This window comes from Astatotilapia calliptera, chromosome 11 (genome assembly GCF_964374335.1).
Source record: "Astatotilapia calliptera chromosome 11, fAstCal68.1, whole genome shotgun sequence".
NCBI lineage: Eukaryota > Metazoa > Chordata > Actinopteri > Cichliformes > Cichlidae > Astatotilapia > Astatotilapia calliptera.
Window position 1 is genome coordinate 18,930,520 of NC_137432.1, and position 18,264 is coordinate 18,948,783.

The 18,264-nt window shown below is 38.1% G+C and overlaps 1 protein-coding gene across 1 annotated transcript; it reads left to right on the forward strand.

The window, feature by feature from the left end:
• The first annotated feature begins 1,650 nt into the window (after positions 1-1,650).
• On the forward strand, positions 1,651-7,636 carry LOC113032700 (myelin-associated glycoprotein-like). The gene is made up of 8 exons (XM_080307900.1): positions 1,651-1,813; positions 2,877-2,926; positions 5,831-5,907; positions 6,002-6,409; positions 6,510-6,803; positions 6,949-7,048; positions 7,162-7,197; positions 7,292-7,636. Exons 3-8 carry the CDS (start codon positions 5,880-5,882, stop codon positions 7,326-7,328), a joined length of 903 nt encoding a protein of 300 aa, XP_080164026.1. The 5' UTR covers positions 1,651-1,813; positions 2,877-2,926; positions 5,831-5,879; the 3' UTR covers positions 7,329-7,636.
• The last annotated feature ends 10,628 nt before the right edge of the window (positions 7,637-18,264 follow it).

The window sequence follows — 18,264 nt, forward strand, 5'->3', positions numbered from 1 at the left end:
TATCCTTGGGCAAGACACTTGACCCATTGCCTACTGGTGGTGGTCAGAGGGCCCGGTGGCGCCAGTGTCCGGCAGCCTTGCCTCTGTCAGTGCGCCCCAGGGCAGCTGTGGCTACAATGTAGCTTGCCATCACCAATGGGTGGATGACTGGATGTGTAAAGCGCTATACAAATACAGGCCATTTACCTTTTTTTTTTTTAAAAAGAGGACCCAAACTAAGTACTGAGTACATATGTATGATTATACTTTTCAGAGGTCTGACATTTTTCTATTTAAAATCCTTGTTTTATTGATTTAGAGATTAGATTAGATTAGATTAGATTAGATTAGATTAGATTAGATAAAACTTTATTAATCCCTTGGGTGGGTTCCTCTGTTTCCAGTAGCACAGCACTGACAGAAGTTGCAAAAGAATGTAAGCAGATATAGAAATATATCATATATACAGATATACACATATATAAACACAGAGACATATATAAATATAGAGTATATAATAGTGATAAATAGGATAATAGGAATAACCAGGGAATTGCACATTTCAACTATTTTGAGTCTATTGCACCGTTGAATATGGAAAAATACTGCACAGTGAAAAGGGAACTGCAGATTAGATGTTCTCGCCTTCAACTGTCCCCCTGTTTCTCCTCCCTCTCCCCTCCAGCGAGGAGTTAAACAGTTTAGTGGCGTGTGGGACAAAGGAGTTTTTAAGTCTGTTGGTCCTTGACTTTGGGAGAAGCAACCTGTCACTAAACAGACTCCTCTGGTTGTTTATGACCGTGTGCAGATGATGCCTAACATTGTCCATAATGTCCAACAGCTTCTTTAATGTCCTCTTCTCTGTCACTGTCACCAGAGTGTCCAGCTTCATGCCAACCGCAGAGCCAGCCTCCTGAGGAAATACAGTTTGCTTTGGCCTTTTTTATACAGGTGCTGCATGTTGCATGACCAGTCCAGTTTGTTGTCCACCGACAGCCCGAGGTACTTGTATGTGCTGACCACCTCCACCTCCTCTCCCTCTATCTGAACCGGCAGTGGACATGGTCTGGACCTCCCGAAGTTCACAACCAGTTCCTTGGTCTTTGAAGTGTTGAGTTCATGTAATATTCTAATTTTCTGCGATTTTGAATTTGGGGTTTTTATAAGCTGTAAGCTGTAATCATCGAAATTGTAACAAATAAAGGCGTGAAATACCTCGCTTTGCATGTAATGAGTCTATATCACATATTAGTTTCACCATTTTTCTCTTTTATACCTCTTTTAAAGGTTTTAGTGAAGTTACATTGTCATGGTGAGATAAAGTTTCAACAGGGTGTAATTATATGTGTGTGCGTGTGTATGTGTTATAAACGTCAATAACAGGCCTTTTGTGAAAGTATAAAATAGGGTTTGAATTCAAGTTATAGCAGACTGTTGGCACTCTGAAATGAAATGCAGCCCCCCTTTGGCAGACAGCTTAAAACAGGAAATGTACACGCCAAGTTCACCCAAAACATCCACAGCAACCACCACAGCAATGTCTTTAAGAGTTGTAACCCCCCCCTGTTTAATGTTATAAAATAGAGTCTGCTAAACAGAATCTTGTATAGGGCCTCAAAAAAGTTAGAAACGGCCCTGTCCCATTTCCAGTGAAGGATTTTTTGTATCCGCCATCTTATCCTGATCATGTTTTTGTATGTTAGTAAGACTGCTGTACTTCTTTCTAGGATTCCAGTGAAGTGGGTGGTTCCAGCTGGAAAGATTTGAAAATCCTCCCGAAAGAGTCGGAGATGATGTCAGAGATTTGCAGAGACAAACAACTGAGTAGAAGCAGGTAAAACAGTACTGTAATGACAACACAATAGATAACAGTATGAACTGTGTTTAAGTTTTGTGCTTAGGTTGAAAGTAACCACCTCGATCAGTAGCGGTCTGTCGTGATGGAGCGAGAGTTGAGCCGAAAGGCGACACTCTCAGTCTACATTTTAACCATGCTCGGCCCGAGGCAGGGCTGGACTGGTAATCTGGTAAACCGGGCATTTTCCTGGTGGACAGGCACACTTTCGGGCTTATGGACCGACCAGGAACAAAGGCAGCAGCCCGTTTCTTCATTTTCATTACTGACACTGGATTGCCCAATCAAATTTCTTACGTAAAAAAAAGTAGGAAAAAGTTTAGTTTGGAAGAAGTGGCGAAACGATGGAGAGAAAGGTTTAGTGCGTATTTGGGAATATTTCACGTCACTGCGAGCCGATTTAAGCCTAAACAGTAACACATGATACGCGTCCTGTTCGTTTATTAATCACCAGGGGATGTCGCATAAAACGAGATTAAAGAGGCACAATCGTGTCCAATAGGGGTTAAACTTGTTCGTTGCGGTTTCGGTTTGCACACTGCTGATTTGCACACCTGTGGTTTTTAACTTAAATTTATACTTGATATTTAATTTTAGTTTCATTCTCGTGTCTTTTCGGAAATTGCACAGCAATATGCATTTCACTGCATGTCATACTGTGTATGATTGTGTATGTGACAAATAAAATTTGTATTTGAATTTGAGCTAAAAAAGAGTAGCGAACATAAAGGGACGTTAAAGTTAAAGGATGTTAAAAATGCAGGCAACTTAAAATGCAACGTTTCTATCAACCCAACAAACATTAGCAAACACACAAACTGTGTGTGTGCTATGGTCCCAGGGTCGTTTCCACAGTGTTTGTTGTTAATAGAGTTTTGAGTCTTGTTTACTCATTATTATGTTGTTTGTGTTATGTTTACTAGTTCTGCTTGCTTGTGCTTTTAGTTTATTTGTATATATCATGTATCAGTGTTTGTATTTTAGGTTGTCTTGGTTGTTAAATGGTCCCGTTCATGCCTTTGTTTTGACTGTTTCCTTAAAGGTAAGGACTCCTCGGTGGGATTTGATAAACTGGAAATTTCAAGCTTACATGTAAGTCCTCATGTTTTTAAATCAAATGTATACATGTGACATTATGTTTTTCATATTGTGAAACCTGCTCCAAAACAAACTAAGCTAGACTAACTATGTCAATTAAAGATTCCATGAAAATGATCTTCAGGTAATGCGGGACAAACAGGTTAGTATGCTGCACTGTGATGGATTTAAAGTAAAAAAATAGAAAGAAAAAAAAACAGTCTGTGACTGGTGCACAGTGCCAGTCTAGTATAAAAAGTATACTGTCGGTGTGGAAAATGTAAATCACGCAGGATAACTAAAGAAACATTGGCTTACATCTGGTTCAATTCAGGTGTATACATCCACAAAGAGCAGTAGGTCAGCTGATCACAGCCTGTACGTTATGAAAATCTACTGGAGCACTCAAAATAAATTATTGTAAGTTATGCTGAAGAACTATTGCTGAGAACTACTTAAAGAGATTTTAAGAAAGTTTGCCTAAGAGAGTTCAGGCTGTGTTGGAGAATAAAGATGGTCATGCAGAATATCGACTTTATTACAATTATAAAACTCTGTTTTTGCCTTACTTATTGTAATTCCATTTTTGTTTGTATATTTCAATAAGCCACTATTTATTTCCCTTTTTCCTGGTAACATGAAATGTATGGTGGCCCAACACTTTTGCACAGTATTGTAGCTTATATAATTCGCCAAGAAATTCACTGGCTTTTGCATGAGCTTTTCTCTATTTTTTTAAGTCACTGTAATGAAGCCTGAGATATTGATTGGGGACTTTAGGAACCCCTGATACTTTTCTTGCAGTATGATGGTAAAGACATTAAAGGTAGATATACAGGGAACCTGACAAGTGAGAGATTTGCTGCTTTCAGAGACAAATAGTGCAGACAAAATATAAATGGCAATATAATAGTCCATATGAGAATATTAATTATGCCTGTTTATTATAAATATATTTTAAAGTTGTCTAACTTCTAAAACTGTGTTGTAATTTCCATGTATTGAAGTGATTTTGATGCATTTATTTATTTGTATGTTTTTTCATGGAAAAATCCTGCAGTGTTTTGCGAGACCCTCAAGAAACATGGAATGCAAAACAAAGTTTATGATAACTTGTATGCTTTTTACAAGTAACATAATGAGTCACCTCTTGGTTAACAATTGCTTTACAAATAATGTATACCTTTATAAGAAATTGCAGAGAAGTCATTATTACGGTACCATTCCCTTAATTCTCTTTCAGCCATCTGTAGCTCCGTGTCCAGTGCTGAATGGAAGACCAATGTTGTAAAAAGTCTTGTGTAGATTTGAAAATTTGCAGTCTTCAACAAAGGAGAACTTGTCCTTGGTGGGGTCATTGTTTTCTGTTTGCACTAGTTGAACAGAAAGGGCCATTGTCATGATCTTTAACATTGGTTATTTCTAAGGTGCAGTTGTTCTGGCCCAGAAGTCCCACCCTATACTGCCCTGCAGTATAGGGTTCCTGCTCTGGAAAATACCCAGTGTTGGGTTCCCTGGCTGGTGCCCCTGACAGCAAGAGACTTATTCACTGGACTCTCTCACAGCACAATTCTTGTTCATAGTTCATGGTCACGGTTTACATTGTTGTGCCTCTCTTAGCGCTGTCTAGTTAAATCTTAGTATATACTAGTTCATTAGTTGCCATAGAAATGTTTGAGTTGTTTTTTATAGTGTTAGTGTTTGGCTCTCCACAGAAAGTATTGTGAATACTTTCATAGCATAACTCTAGTGACCTGTGCTCCTCCGTATCATTGAAGTTCATAGTTTACTCTAGCATTTTTTAATCAGCTAATATGATGCTTTCTCTTTGTTTTCATACTTTAAAGGTTGCACTATTGTTTCCCAGAATGTTAACTGCACATTTATCAATGTAATCCCACCACTTCCTGATTTCTAAACCGATGTATCAATACTGTAAACCTGTTTTTGAACATTAAATCTTCATTTGTGCTGAGACTGAATTTATTGCTGTTTATTGCTTGAACGGTGAAGACCTTCAGTATTCAGTAAAATTTCAACTTTAACTTCAAACTTACAATTGAAGTCATTATTACGGTGCCATTCCCTTAATTTTCTTTCAGCCATCTGTAGCTCCGTGTCCAGTGCTGAATGGAAGACCAATGTTGTAAAAAGCATTGACGCTCTGGTTACATCCTATGTTGTGGTACCACAACACTCATTCTCCCATACTGAAGGAAACCTGCCCACGTCCAGACTCAGAGGAATCTGGCATGAAAAAGATGGCACACAAAAAAAACATCTATCATGAGGATCCTACACAGATTAAGGACAGCTTTAAGGACCGAACAAAGCTGGTGGGACTTCTGGGCCAGAACAACTGCACCTTAGAAATAACCGATGTTAAAGATCATGACAATGGCCCTTTCTGTTGAACTAGTGCAAACAGAAAACAATGACCCCACCAAGGACAAGTTCTCCTTTGTTGAAGACTGCAAATTTTCAAATCTACACAAGACTGATATTCTCTTCTTCCATTCAGAAAGTATATCAAAAAATAAAATAAAAATTTTACATTGGAGTCTAGATGGTGAAGGGTGCGCCCTCTAGTGTTGCTTGAAGCTTTTGTTCCGTGGCTGTATTTTTGGTATTGTCTGTCTCACCCATTTGTATAAATGACACATATACATATAAGCATGTATGATACTTTTACTGAAATAATGCCATTATTTATTTGTAAGATATACTCAGCACTTTATTGACATTACACACAAGGAAAATCACTTTTTACAATGATGGCTCGTATTTGTCAGATATAAATTGTATGAATAATTCTAAATAAATGTCTATTGGCATTAATGCTGTTTGAATAAAGTCCACTTCGACAGCTGTGGTTTGCTTTGGTTATCATAGTAAAATGTAGTGTTTTGATTTCTTTAGTGTCAATCAAACATCCCAACATCAGAGAAGAATTGCCAAGCAGAAAATTATGAAGGAATTCTTTCTGCTTTTTGCAGGTAACATCACTGGTCAGCTATTTATTTCCAGTCTCTTTATGCTTAATGTGTATAATTAAATAATTTCCTTGTTATTTTCAAAATTCTCTTTCAGCCATCTGTAGCTCCGTGTCCAGTGATGAATGGAAGGCCACGGTTGTAAAAAGCATTGATGCTCTGGTTGGATCCTGTGTTGTGGTACCATGTTCATTCTCCCATACTGGAGGAAACCTGCCCACGTCCAGACTCAGAGGAATGTGGCACTATAAAGGCAAAACACCAGATACTAAAGGAAACAACATCTTTCATAGTGATGCTACACTGATTAAGGACAACTTTAAGGACCGAACACAGATGTTGGGACAGCTGGGCCAGAACAACTGCACCTTAGAAATAACTCAAATTAGAAATCATGACAATGGCCCTTTCTGTTTCAGAGTTGAACTAGTAAAAGGAGAACGTAATGAACCCACAAAGGACATGTTCTCCTTTGTTGAAGACTGCGTCGAGTTGAACATGATCAGTATGTCACCGACTTTCCACCTTCCAATTCCAAATATCTATACCAGTTTTCTGTTAAATCACTTTGCCTCTTACTTTATGTCTGCCTTTTTCATCTTCAGCTGACCCTGCAGAGCCTACATTGACTCAGCCAATGGCAGCCACTCAAGGAGAGCCCTACACTGCCATCTGTTCAGTCATCCACACCTGTCCAAGCCATGTACCTACACTTACATGGAACTGGAAGACAGAAAGGATCATTGTGTACCATAGACTAATTCATTCTGGCAACTGGGAGACACAGTCCATCCTGACATTTGTTCCTGAGGAGAAGGATGACAACAGAGAGCTGACATGCACAGCTGAATTTAATGGAGGGCAAACATCCTCCTCAAAATTCACACTGAATGTAAAACGTGAGATCCTTTCAGTTCTTCACTTCCAATATGTTGGTTCACCTTAACTTTTCATGATTAAGAAAATGGTTAACATCACTGTTAAAAGTATCTTTCAATGACTGTATGCATTCTTAATGATGTCATAAATTCTGTGTATTTCCAGGTATTGAGAGCTATAATCACATCATCATTCCTGCTGTAGTGGGGATTGGTACAGCTCTGCTCTTTGGCATCTTCTGCATTTTCATGGCAAAAAAATACAAGTGAGTCATTTTATAGAGAATCAAGCTTTCTGTTAACAAGGAGGAGACATTTTTCCTCTCATCAGTTCTACAGTGCGCTCTTTAATATACGTTTTTTTTTTGTTCTGTTTAAGAAACCGCATTGCAGAGCTTCAAAATCAAGAAGGAACGTAAGTAGAAAAATATTTTGGATCAGATGCAGTTGGTTTCTGAGCCTGTCATCATATATGATAACAATATAATGATTGTTTTTATTTATCACAGCATGTGGAACAGGCTTTCCAGATTATCTCGTAGGTGAGAAAAAAAATCTTTTTTGTTTTTTAAATTTACAGCTTGGAGCATTAGATATGCATTCATGCAGGCATTTTGTTTTGTCTTGTTTGGTTTTTTTTAGTTTTTTTTATCCAATATCTTTGGAATTGTGCATCCACACAGGTCTTGAGATTAGTTAATTCATTGTGATTAAAGGCCAAAGGGCGTTTTAAGTCTTTGGTACTTCACTCGCTTCAGAGATGGTCTAACTTTCCGCCTCATTGTCATTGTCTAACAAGGATTTCATGGTTTTCTTTGTTGGTGGTTTTGATATTAAATTTAAAATGATAACCTGATATTAAGGCAACCTGGGACCATTTCGTGGCCTTTGCGTTTTACGTTTCCACGCCATTTCCACTGTGTTTAATGGAGTATAGCCAAACTTTCTAACATGAATTTTTTTCCCATTTTATTTTGAAATTCAGTCGGAGTTTTTAAAATGAGCTTAAATGGCTGAATAAAAGGCATACATCCACTATCGAACCTCGTGGCCGATTTGTGCCCCATTGAAACCCTTTATAAACGCTATTTTTCACTGCAGGATTTATACCGTTAACATCTGGGTGATGGCTTAGGTTTCGTTTTTGTTTTGGAGAAGAGGCCTTAGAATTGTAATTTTTTTATTTGTCCACCGGGTGGTGCCCTTGCTCCACATTTGACCCGGGGCTGGAAAACAGCGGGCTGCTTAAAGAGACCTGCGGGAAATGACGCCTCTTTTCCGGCGTGCTGCAGCGGCTTCGCCCGCTGATCGGGCGGGACAATTTTCGGCCCCAGGACCGTTTGAGGTTGGATTTTTTTTTTTTAATCAACAGGAAATGACGTATTTGTTGTGACGTGGTACCGGATGTGTGTGTTGGAAAAAGGGGTCCGACGCAACATGCCCCGGTCATCGTCGCGAGTCAACCCGGGAGCATGCACCGATTCCGGGCTAGAGGAGAAGCATTTGCCGCCTGGAGATCATTTTCTGGTCCTGAAAAAAAAAATAAAAGGCGATCGAAATGACTGTTTGTGCCAATCTTTAGTCCATCTAAAGGCCTAATTATAATAACAATCAAATATTACTTCAAATGTTTTTTTGGGAAAATATTTAGTTTTTTAGTTTTTTTTTTAGTTTTTTTGTAATTTAAAGGGTTAAAACAACGAAAATATAATTAAAACTTTATATGAATATTTCAGGGAGAAGTAGTTTTAAAAGACTGACCAATTTAAAGTGAAAAAAAAATTAATATTTAATATTTTTATTGCACTTTTTGGGCGTGGTCGATAGTGTGCATTTTATGAAATGCGCTCCTGGAAAAAAAATAAAAGGCGATCGAAATGACTCTTGGTGCCAATCTTTAGTCCATCTAAAGGCCTAATTATAATAACAATTGAATATTACCTCAAATGTTTTTTTTGGAAAATATTCAAGTTTTTTGTTTTTTGGGGCTAAAAAAACAGGGCGCTCATGTAATAAAACTGGGATTTAAAGGGTTAAAACAATGAAAATATAATTAAAACTTGACATGGATATTTTAAGCAGAAGTAGTTTTAAAAGATTGACTAATTTAAAGTAGAAAAAAATATTGATATATAACATTTTTAGAGCACTTTTGGGGCGGGACCATTTTTGGTCCCGAGGTTCACGAAAGGGTGGGATTTTGAGGTTGCCCCAGGGGTTAATGCGGCAGGTAAATAATCAACTAACAGTGCATATTATGTTAGCGCGATCTGCCTTATTACAAAACCTGCCATTACTGTGCATTTAGGTGACCATGATGAGAGAGACAGACAGAGTCTGGCTCAGATGCTGGCAGTTCTCGCTGCAGTCTACCGGTAGCGTCTCCTTTCAGGCCAGGATAGACGAATGTCACCGAGCAGTGACTAAGTTTGTGGTAAAAGGCTTGCACCCATTTGCCACAGCAGATGCCCCCGATTTTTGGTAAGTGAATGTGTTTAATTGTAGGCAGGGACATTACTGGATATTCTTGTGTAATTGCCACAGAACAATTTATGTTATACTTTGTTATTGCTACAGAAGAATATTTATTTTATTATTTTACATTTACAATTTTTTTTCCTGGGGACCCTGTGACACCCCATTGAAGAGCTGTAGGCTGTGGATCTCTTAAGATCTCACTGTTGGGTTTGTAAGGCCATGTTACTCCTAAATTTCTATCTTGTTCAAAGAGAAGATATAAAACAAAGTTCTAAGCTAATCGACCTTAGTGTTCTCCTTTTTTAAAAAGAATCGATAAGAGAATCGATAAAGAATCGAATCGTTAAACAGAATCGAAAATGGAATCGGAATCGTGAAAATCTTATCAATACCCATCCCTAATTCCAACATAACATTATAATGGATTGGGGAGATTAAAATTAATTATATATTTTTATGTGGTTCAGCCACAACTCTACTAAAACCTCAGCCAGTAATAGGTAGGCCAACTTTTGGACCGTCCAATTGTCTGTATGACTGCCGCAGTATATACATCACATTTGCACACTATCAGAAAGTGCCAAACAGAGCCCTGTTGGAGTGAGGAGCTGTAAAGAGAAGCAGAGTGCTCTGTTTATATTCTAAAAATGTTTTAAGCTTGTTTCTAAGATTCTGTATAGCAGTAAATGTTTTCCAAAAGCACACATACACTTATCAGTGTTTCTCGAAACTTTTTACAGTGTGTACCACCTGATAAAATGTCAAGCTCTCCCAAGTACCACTATGAAAGCATGAAACTCATAAATCTTACAACACAAAATTATTATTATTAAATTAGTAAAATTTGTATCGGCAGTAAAGATTTTTTCATACATTGTATACATTCTACTACAGGCAAAGTTGCCTCCATTTTTATAGTTTTTATTAATATTTTGTGATAATTTATTTGTAATTTATTCTGTTTTGGGAGGTTTTTTTTATGCATCTGTATTATATTATACATACACATTCAAAGTGAATCTCTGTCCAAAAATGCACTCAGTTTACTTTTTACTCACTATGAGCATCATTCATTATTCTCCCGCAGTAATTAAGGAGCTATATGTATTTTTTTTTTTATTCCAATCCATTCTTCTTTTGCAGCATTTAAATAACCTTTATCTGATTTGATGGTTTTGTTACAGACTTTTCAAAAAAGTGTTTTGTTTTTCTTTCTCAAATGTGGGCATTCAATTGTGTTAAAATGCACAAAACAGTGATATCATGTTTTGAGACTGTTGTGGAAGTTTTCCATTTAAATAAAGCCTGCAGACGAGCAGTGAGCGGCAGCTAACATTCTTTAATCAAAGCACACAAAGAACATACAACCAAGCTTGTGGAGCCCCTGCATGACCGCGGGACAGACGGTCAGCAGAGTTCTCCCTGAGCCTAGCATGGCTCTCAGTTAAATACCTTCTCCAGGAACAAAAGGCAGTACACAGCTGTTTCACACCTTAAGGTTCACACTCCCTTGCTACTTCCCAGAGTCCTCGAAGAGACAAAAGACTGGTCCTCTGGAGTTCCTGTTTCCCCCAACATCCTTACTACACCCCCTACCATTTGTCTTAAGTATGAGTGTTAGACATGTTAAAATCCAGTGGCACCAAGGCATTATACAAAAATAATGTGATTAATACATGAGTGAAAGAAATTCCTATACAAGACGTAGACCCAGGCACAGAGAGACTTGTTGAATTTAAGAATCATATGATTTAAGAAAGAAATTTGCAGACTTGCACAGAGAGGGTAAAATTATGATGACTGATAACGGAGATGAAGACAACAGACGATGAGGACAGGGAGGAACAGGGGTTTAAATGCACCAAGGAGACAGTCAGAGGGAACTCGGGACAACTGGAGACATTTAAGGATGCAGGGACTGACAGAGACAGGGAAGAAGTCTCATTGTGACGTGTAAAGTTTATCTTGCCTGGCTGGGCAGCTCTCTGGGTGCTCAGCACCCCCAAAAGCTCTGATCCTAGAATCGCCCCTGTATAAATGTAATGATGTATCAAATTGCAGAATACCCATATGAGGTGCTCTATAATCCTCTCTGGGTTTGAGTTAAGATTTATGTTATCATTGTGAGATGTTGTATCAAAATGCTCCCTTACTGCGGATGTTTTTCCACCTTTTTAGTGGCTCCATAATCTGTTTAAAATCTCTTTGCAAGTTTGTGATGAGCCTCAGAATCACCTCAGATCCAGTCTAAGAAAAAAATAAATCACGGCTTTTTAAACAGCTCGTATCACATAACAAGCCAGTCATTTCAGAGAAACGGGGCCTCATTTATCTCTCCACAGCGTCATTTGGACACGCCCCCTTTTCTTAACACAAGCCTCAGGGATTCTGTCAGAGGTGTGGACTCGAGTCACATGACTTGGACTCGAGTCAGACTCGAGTCATTAATTTTATGACTTTAGACTTGACTTGAAAAAATGTTGTAAGACTTGTGACTTGACTTGGACTTTTACACCAATGACTTGGGACTTGAATTGGACTTGAACCGGTTTACTTGAAAAGACTTGATATTTTACCCCAAATATAAAATTTAACATGCATATTATATAGAGATTGAAAATGTGACGTCATTCACGGGTAGAACCGCAAAGGATTCTGGGAACTCGTGGCAAGCGGTACTAGCGCACGCAGGCTTTCAATTGAAATCAGTCACACAGCGATAAAAAGAAACACAAAAATGTCAAGAAGCTGTTGTATTATTAACTGCAATAGCCGGTCGCATGACAGCCACGGGAAGCCGACGGGTAAAGAGATCGGTTGTTATCGGATTACGTCGTTGAAGAGAAATTGTTCGAGCCATGTTTCCGAAGTAACAAAGACGCGACGGATGGCCTGGATTGCAGCCATTCAAAGACCAAATATAACATCCCAGAACACTCCAGCTCACAGGTTAGTCTGCTCCAAGCATTTACACAAAGGTCAGTCTGCTGTTGTAGTTAACATAATTGGTGATATAGGTTACAAGCAAGTCTGGCGCTGAACAGAAATTGTCGCGCTATGCTCCTTTATTTATTGTGCATAAATAGTGAATTGTCCTGACACAATATTGCGTTTCGCTTCTGTTATTATGGTACATTGACAAAAACATATACTTTTATTCACAGGATAAAACAGGTTTTTTGTATCACTAATTGCCCAGTACGATTACAGCATACAATATTGTTGTCACTGCTACATTTCTGTGATGGGTACCAGAAATTATTTCCACTACTAATTAATTACCGTTGAGCTCAAAGGTCCTATTAATAAACGGTTAACGAATGTGTATTTATGACGACGATTTGTGAGACTGGTAAACTTATGATACGTACGATGGTCTTTCGTTCTACACGGTGCATTTCAAGGTCCTGCACCCATCCGTCGGTAAACTGTACCTGGGCTTGTTGCAGTGACCTGAAGTTACTAAACTTCATGAGTGTATGCACTCACTCCAAGAACCGTATGATTATAAATATGCATATAAATATGCTATGATGAGATAGCTGACTTCATCTAACTAGCAAATGTTGTCCAGGCTACGTTGGTGATTCAGTTTTTTTTAATATGTATGATATTTTTGTCATGCGATTTTAAAGCCGGTCCTACAACCGCATCCAAGAATAACATGCAGCTTATCTCAGAACTGTCGGTGAAAATTATTCTTGGAGCTAGGTTTAATTGAGCTGCATTTTAAAGAGGTGCAATTTCACAATTTGTGTATATTTTCTAAGTTCACTATTTTGTCATGTGTTGAGAAAAACACAGATTAAAAAATTACATGGTCTAATATTTACATTTAGCATAACTGCAACATTATTTTTTCGTTTTTTTTTTTTTTAAAGACTCGAAAGGACTTGAAATTCAAAGTTTCAGACTTGTGACTTGACTCGGACTTTTACACCAGTGACTTGAGACTCGACTCTGACTTGCCTGACATTACTTGAGACTTGACTTGAGACTTGAGGATAAAGACTTGAGACTTACTTGAGACTTGCAAAACAATGACTTGGTCCCACCTCTGGATTCTGTTGTCAGACGTAACATCACTGGCCAGTTCAGTTCCTAGCATTGCTGTTCCTTTGACTTCCAGCAATTACGTTTAACTCTAGTTCCTCACCTTAGTCCAGCAATATTTTCCCCATAACTCTGTGTACCCAACACAGTGTAACATGACCTTCATTTTGTCCCTTGCCACGCTGCTTTAAGTTTTGGGTTTTTTTTAAACTAGCATTTCATTTTGGTCTCTGTATGCATGACCCCATGTGGACTGTTTTGTGAACTGCTTTTTTTTTCACTTCCTGTTCTTGACTAGAGATTTTGATTTTTGACCCAGCCTTTGCGGCTGTATCCCAGTTCAGGGTCTGCAGCCTTAAAGTATGCAGCCTTAACGGTCCACAAGGGCCGCATACTCAAAGACCGCTAAGGCCGGAAGTGCGAGGCTGGTGAAATGGGACGGTCTAGCCTCTGTCCCGCTGATACTAACAGCTGGAAACGTTTCATACAGCTTTGTTTGACAGAAATGTTTGTTTGTTTGTTTCTACATGAGCTTTGATTTGATAAGTATCCGAGGCTGAGACCACGAGACTGTGAAATCATGATTGTTGGGCTTCATTTCTGTACTGAACAGTCATTTTAAGATTAGCTAGTAAATAACAATTACCTAATGTTGTTCATGAGATTAAAGTAATCTCAATTTGGTATTGTAAATATAATATGGCCAATATTAAAGTTATTATTTCAATCAGTATTAGTTATTACAGCAGTGAATGAATTCTGTTTCAAATACTGAGCTTCAGTAAAGATTCAAGCTGCATTTATTTATATTTCCTGTCACCTTAACTCTTCACTCAAAGACAGGTTCCTTTGACACTGTATATATAAATGTATTATATATAAGAGACAAATATTGTTCTTTCAATATGTTGGCATTACTAAATTTCTCTCAGTGCTTACTTTAAATATCCATGAAATCATCACATTCTCTGTAAGATTAAGGTCAACTATTGAACGGCGTATATTTTAAAGTAAAGGCTTTAAAACCAAGTTAGCACTAACATCGCTAATGTCACATAACTTTGCCGACATGTGGCCAACAGTAATGTTTTAATGTTCTTCATTATTAAACATTTGCACATAAATAAGTGACATAATATTCAGTACTTACTTTTAAAAGTTTACTCTTCGGCCGCCCCTCTTCCGCCGATTTTTTCGGCAAAATTATCCACACCCACCGCCGGGCTATGCATTCTGGGATATGTTGGGCCATGAAGTCTACACCACCACATCCTTAAAATTCAGGGAAATGAAGGAAGCATTTGAGGGCCGCATTTCGAGCAGCCTTTGAATTGGGACAGCCTTCATTGCGACGCTGTGACGTAATCGGCCTTAAAATGCGGCCTTTAAGGCTGCAGACCCTGAATTGGGATACAGCCTGTGTGTCATGTATGTGGGTCTTCTTCCTCTGTGAATGTGTTCCGGATACTGATGTTTCATTTTCAGTAACATAGCTTTACTATAGTGAGCCATCATGTTTTCACCTTTTGTCAGCAGCATGTTTTACAAAGAAATTACAGTGACTTTATAGTCAGAATTTTCCTGACCGTGTTTTACTTCATATAAAGCAGGGGTGTGGAACTCCAGGCCTCAAGGGCTGGAGTTCACCAGGTTTTAGATATCACCCTGGGTCAGCACACCTGAATCAAATGATTAGTTCATTAACAGGCTTCTGGAAAACTTCAAGACATGTTGAAGAGATAATTTAGCCATTTAAATCAGCTGTGCTGGATCAAGGACACATCTAAAACCTGTTGGACGCTGGCCCTTGAGACTCCACCCTTGATATCGAGGATGTCTTGAAGACTAAGTTATTACCTTTCATGAGGCAAAGCTTTAAAGTTTTGTATTTCAAAGCAGGACCAATGAAGAAGCATCATATTGGTATTGGGACTGTAACAATATGATATTTCCACTTATTTTGTCATTAACTCACTTTGTGTTTCCAAGTCCCAGGTTTTTCATGTTCCAGGTTTTGCATCTTGGGTTTTGAGGTCTTAGTTTCTTATTTTTTAGTTGCTTCCCAGTTTAGGTTTTGTTAGCTTAGTCTGTGTCCCCATTTTGCTTTTTGTTTGTTTCTCTCAGCCATGAATAAAGGCTCACTTTCAATTACAGCTCCATTATATCTCTAGTATCTGTGTTTGGGTTCATTCGGTCTCTGTTTCTCGCCATCTGGATATGATTTTCGTTTACGTGCACAGTGGCTGAAAAGGTCCAAACAACAGTCACTCATAGACTTCAAAGCCTGGTCTCAGACCTCCCCTCCCACTTTTGGGTCGACTCTCTCTCAGCTCCTTGTCGTCTGCCAGTGAAAATTTGATACAATCCAAAGCATTGGTGTTTGTTTAGCAAGGGTTAGGTTTAGCAATTAAGACATATGTTATCAATATTACTCTTGCTGAATCTTACAAATACCTAGGAATTTGTGTTATAAGTGGATATCAGTTTTCTGTGCTCCTAAAAAATTTGTACCTAGTCTTATGGAAAACTTGGGTCCACTTGTTACATTTGCCAAACCTTCTATCAGGAACCTTGGTATTACTATTGACTCAGCTCTGACTTTGGACGCTCATGTTAAATCTCTTGTCTGTTCCTGTTTTTATCAGTTGAGAAACATTGCTAAGCTGAGTCCCATTGTATCGTGCTCCGAATTAGAAATTGTCATTCATGCATTTGTTTTATCTCTTCTGGATTATTGTAAATCTTTGTTTACTTGTTTATGTAAAGCCTCTTTGGAGCATCTGCAAGTTGTTCAGAACGCTGCTGCAAAGCTTCTGTCCTCCAAGTACTTCCATGTCACACCCCTGCTGATTCAGCTGCACTGGCTCCCTGTTAAATTCAGAATCCACTTTAAGGTTTTGACCTTGACTTTCAGGGCTCCGCATGGACAAGCACCAACATATATCGGTGAACTTTTACATCCATACATTCCCAGCAGGTCCCTGAGGTCATGTGACCGGGCTTGCTGGTTGCTGTCCAACACAGGAGGCTTAAAACAAAAGGCGACAGAGCTTTTGTAACTGTGGCCCCCAGACTGTGGAACTCTCTCCCTTTGAGCCTGAGATCTGTGGACTCAGTGGTCACTTTTAAAAAACAGCTAAAAACTCATCTTTTTAAACTTGCTTTTGGTTGATTTTTATTTTTAGCTTCTGTGAAGCACTTTGTGATTTTTTATCTTGAAAGGTGCTGAATTTTGATCAAACACATAAATGCAAACCATAATAAAATTTGCATTCTTGCATGAAAATTAAAAGATGACTGTGTATATTCACGTCTGTCTTTGACTTTATCATCCACCTGACCCATCAAATCACCAGCAGTTAAACCTTATTCATGAAATTTAAACTGAATTTGGAAGGTAACAAATTAAAAAAAACAAACTAACTTAACTCTAACAGTGGAGGCTGAATGCAAAGTGCATTCTCAGCTCCACTTCAATGAACTATATGAATGTGCAAGAAGTCATTCATGATCGTAAAATGTCAACTTCATCATTAAGTCTCTGGTTGTGTAATTTCACATTTGATCCCAAATATTTTAAAAGTTTTAGTTAAGTTACATTGTCATGGTGAAGCAAAGTTTATACACTACCAGTCAAAAGTTTGGACATACCTTCTCATTTAATGTTTTTTCTTCATTTTTTACTACTTTCGACATTGTAGATATGTAGTAATATGTCAAACAAGATATATGGAATTATATATCCCCTTTCCCTCATCCACCTGCTGGCTTCTATGGAAGCTCCGCCATAGCCACCACCAAACAACTGAGTTATTTTTACATTTTACACATTGACCACTCCACCTTTCATTGTTTATTCTGTTACAAAAAAAACATTGGCCCATAAAAACGAAAAATCACTATCAGCCGGGCAAATGCCAGCTATGGTTGTGGGACAATTACGTCAGGGGATTTTAGTGCATGTAGAAAATTGTATTTTTACAGGTTTTAGAATTGTTTTATCTAGTCTCCGTGGGACTTTTAGCATATGGAGATATGCTGTATATATATATATATATATGCATATTTTATTTTATACTTTTTTTTTTAGTATTTGCATTGTTTTATTTCTACTATCTGCCTCTGGGAAGAAACTGTTGCTGACCAGACCTGCCTCATCTTTGTCCCCTGGGTATCTGACTCACTTGCGCCCCCTTGTATTTAAAAGAATTATTCTCTTTAGTATGACATTCTGGTGCAACAGCTTTAGTGTCTACATTACATGTTCTGTGATCATTCACTGTTGTTTCTTTAAATTGTGTTGCTTTTTTCAGTATATGTGATTAATTTTTCTATTTGCAATGTTTAGCTTGGGAAATGAGTCTTTAAATAGGCGACAGTATTGTATGGTACAGTAACATGATATTTGCACACTTGGGTGGTTCAAAATTCATAATTTTTTATCAGTACATCATTAAAATGATAAAAAGTGAAGTGAGGTTTCCTGACACCAAAGTTGTGGGGGGGTCTAATGCAATTGCTTCGTTAAACATGAACTCTATGCATAAAAGTATCAGGCCACACTTCATTGAATTCAAGTGTTTTCAGTCCCATTGCCACAAGTATATATAATCAAGCACCCTGAAATGGAGTGTGCCTTTAGTGATCGAAGAGGTTTGAAGTGTGTGGAGCGCCAGCCACTCATCTATCCAAACTTGAGTTCAAATGTCACAGTTGAAGTTGAAATAATCACAAACTGGTTGACTTCTTTTAAAGCAATGAAGACAAGCTTGCAGAGACTTATCCAAGAAAACACGAGATTCTGTTTTGAATACTTCACAGGCAAACAGAATTAATTTCAAATTAAGTGGTCACAATGATTGTCTCAACTTTCTGCAAAAATAAAACACTACAGAGAATGGAGAACAGAAAAAATGATGTTGTTACTAAATTAAGTTTTTATAAAATGAAG